This window comes from Olea europaea, unplaced genomic scaffold, assembly GCF_002742605.1.
Source record: "Olea europaea var. sylvestris unplaced genomic scaffold, O_europaea_v1 scaffold39771, whole genome shotgun sequence".
NCBI classification, from domain to species: Eukaryota; Viridiplantae; Streptophyta; class Magnoliopsida; order Lamiales; family Oleaceae; genus Olea; species Olea europaea.
Genome location: NW_019259348.1, coordinates 1 through 1,064, shown reverse-complemented (window position 1 = coordinate 1,064; position 1,064 = coordinate 1). Strand labels below are relative to the sequence as shown.

The window sequence follows — 1,064 nt, the reverse complement described above, 5'->3', positions numbered from 1 at the left end:
AAAGGGGATATGATTGGAGGCAGAAGGTTGTTTCTTTCAATTGATTACATTATTTGAATTATCCTATAGACTCTTACAACTGAGATAGCAACTATCAAGGTGGACTGCTATCAGACTCGAACATGAAACTTGATGAAATTGAAGAGCAGCAGATCAAAAATCCAATATGCTTTACATTATGTGAGATTTATGTTGAACTATGAGAATATTTCTAGACTTATAACGTCTATTGAGGACAGGAGAAAATCAAGTGCCATGCTACAGCTTATCAAAAACTTGACAAAGTTTGACTCTTATTAACATGTTACTGTTTAGGGTTCTTTCTTTTGTTGCTTAATTCTTGATTATTCTGATCTTTAGTTGTTGTTTTGTGAATTGTCAGATGATGAAGTCCTATGTGTGGCTTCAAACTTCTGATGGTTCAATACAACAAGTAGAACAAGAGGTTGCTATCTTCTGCCCCTTCATATGTAATGAAATACACTCAGGCATGGGATCTTCTAAGAATTATCCCATCATCCTTCCACCACGGGTCAATCCACCCATGTTGAGTTTGATTTTTGACTACTGCCGGTTTCATCAAGCACCTGGACACTCTAACAAGGTCTTCATATGTTTCAGAACTCTATATTTTGTTTAAGTTGATATTCCTTCTTGTTCATATGAATTATTCAGTTATTCCCTTCAGAAGAAAAGCTTAATAGATGTCAATATTGTATAAGAAATTGAGAGTGAATTTTTTTTATTTTTTTTTTTCAAAAATTTGCATTGCAAGATACGGAAATAATAGATTTGGTTTTCTTGCTCGTCTTTGATGTAGGAGAGGAAGTCTTTTGAAGAGAAATTTGTTCGGATGGATACAAAAAGGCTTTGTGAGTTGACGTCAGCTGCTGACAGCCTGCAACTGAAGCCATTGGTTGATCTAACCAGCCGTGCACTTGCACGGGTTATTGAAGGGAAGTCTCCGGAAGAGATACGGGAGATATTTCATCTGCCTGATGACCTTACAGAGGTGTCTTGTGCTTCCAATCAGTGTACATGCTCAGTGTGCTTTTTTTAGTTTT

At 36.4% G+C, this 1,064-nt stretch overlaps 1 protein-coding gene across 1 annotated transcript; it reads left to right on the top strand.

Moving 5' to 3' along the window:
• The first annotated feature begins 8 nt into the window (after positions 1-8).
• Positions 9-1,060, top strand: LOC111387275 (SKP1-like protein 21). The gene is made up of 2 exons (XM_023011818.1): positions 9-604; positions 821-1,060. The coding sequence occupies exons 1-2, from the start codon at positions 383-385 to the stop codon at positions 1,058-1,060; spliced, it is 462 nt and encodes a 153-aa protein (XP_022867586.1). The 5' UTR covers positions 9-382.
• Positions 1,061-1,064: the final 4 nt, after the last annotated feature.

Coding starts and splice junctions, on each gene's coding strand:
- LOC111387275 (XM_023011818.1), top strand. CDS start 383: ATGATGAAGTCCTATGTGTGGCTTCAAACTTCTGATGGTTCAATACAA. Junction 605..820: donor CACCTGGACACTCTAACAAG/GTCTTCATATGT, acceptor TCTTTGATGTAG/GAGAGGAAGTCTTTTGAAGA.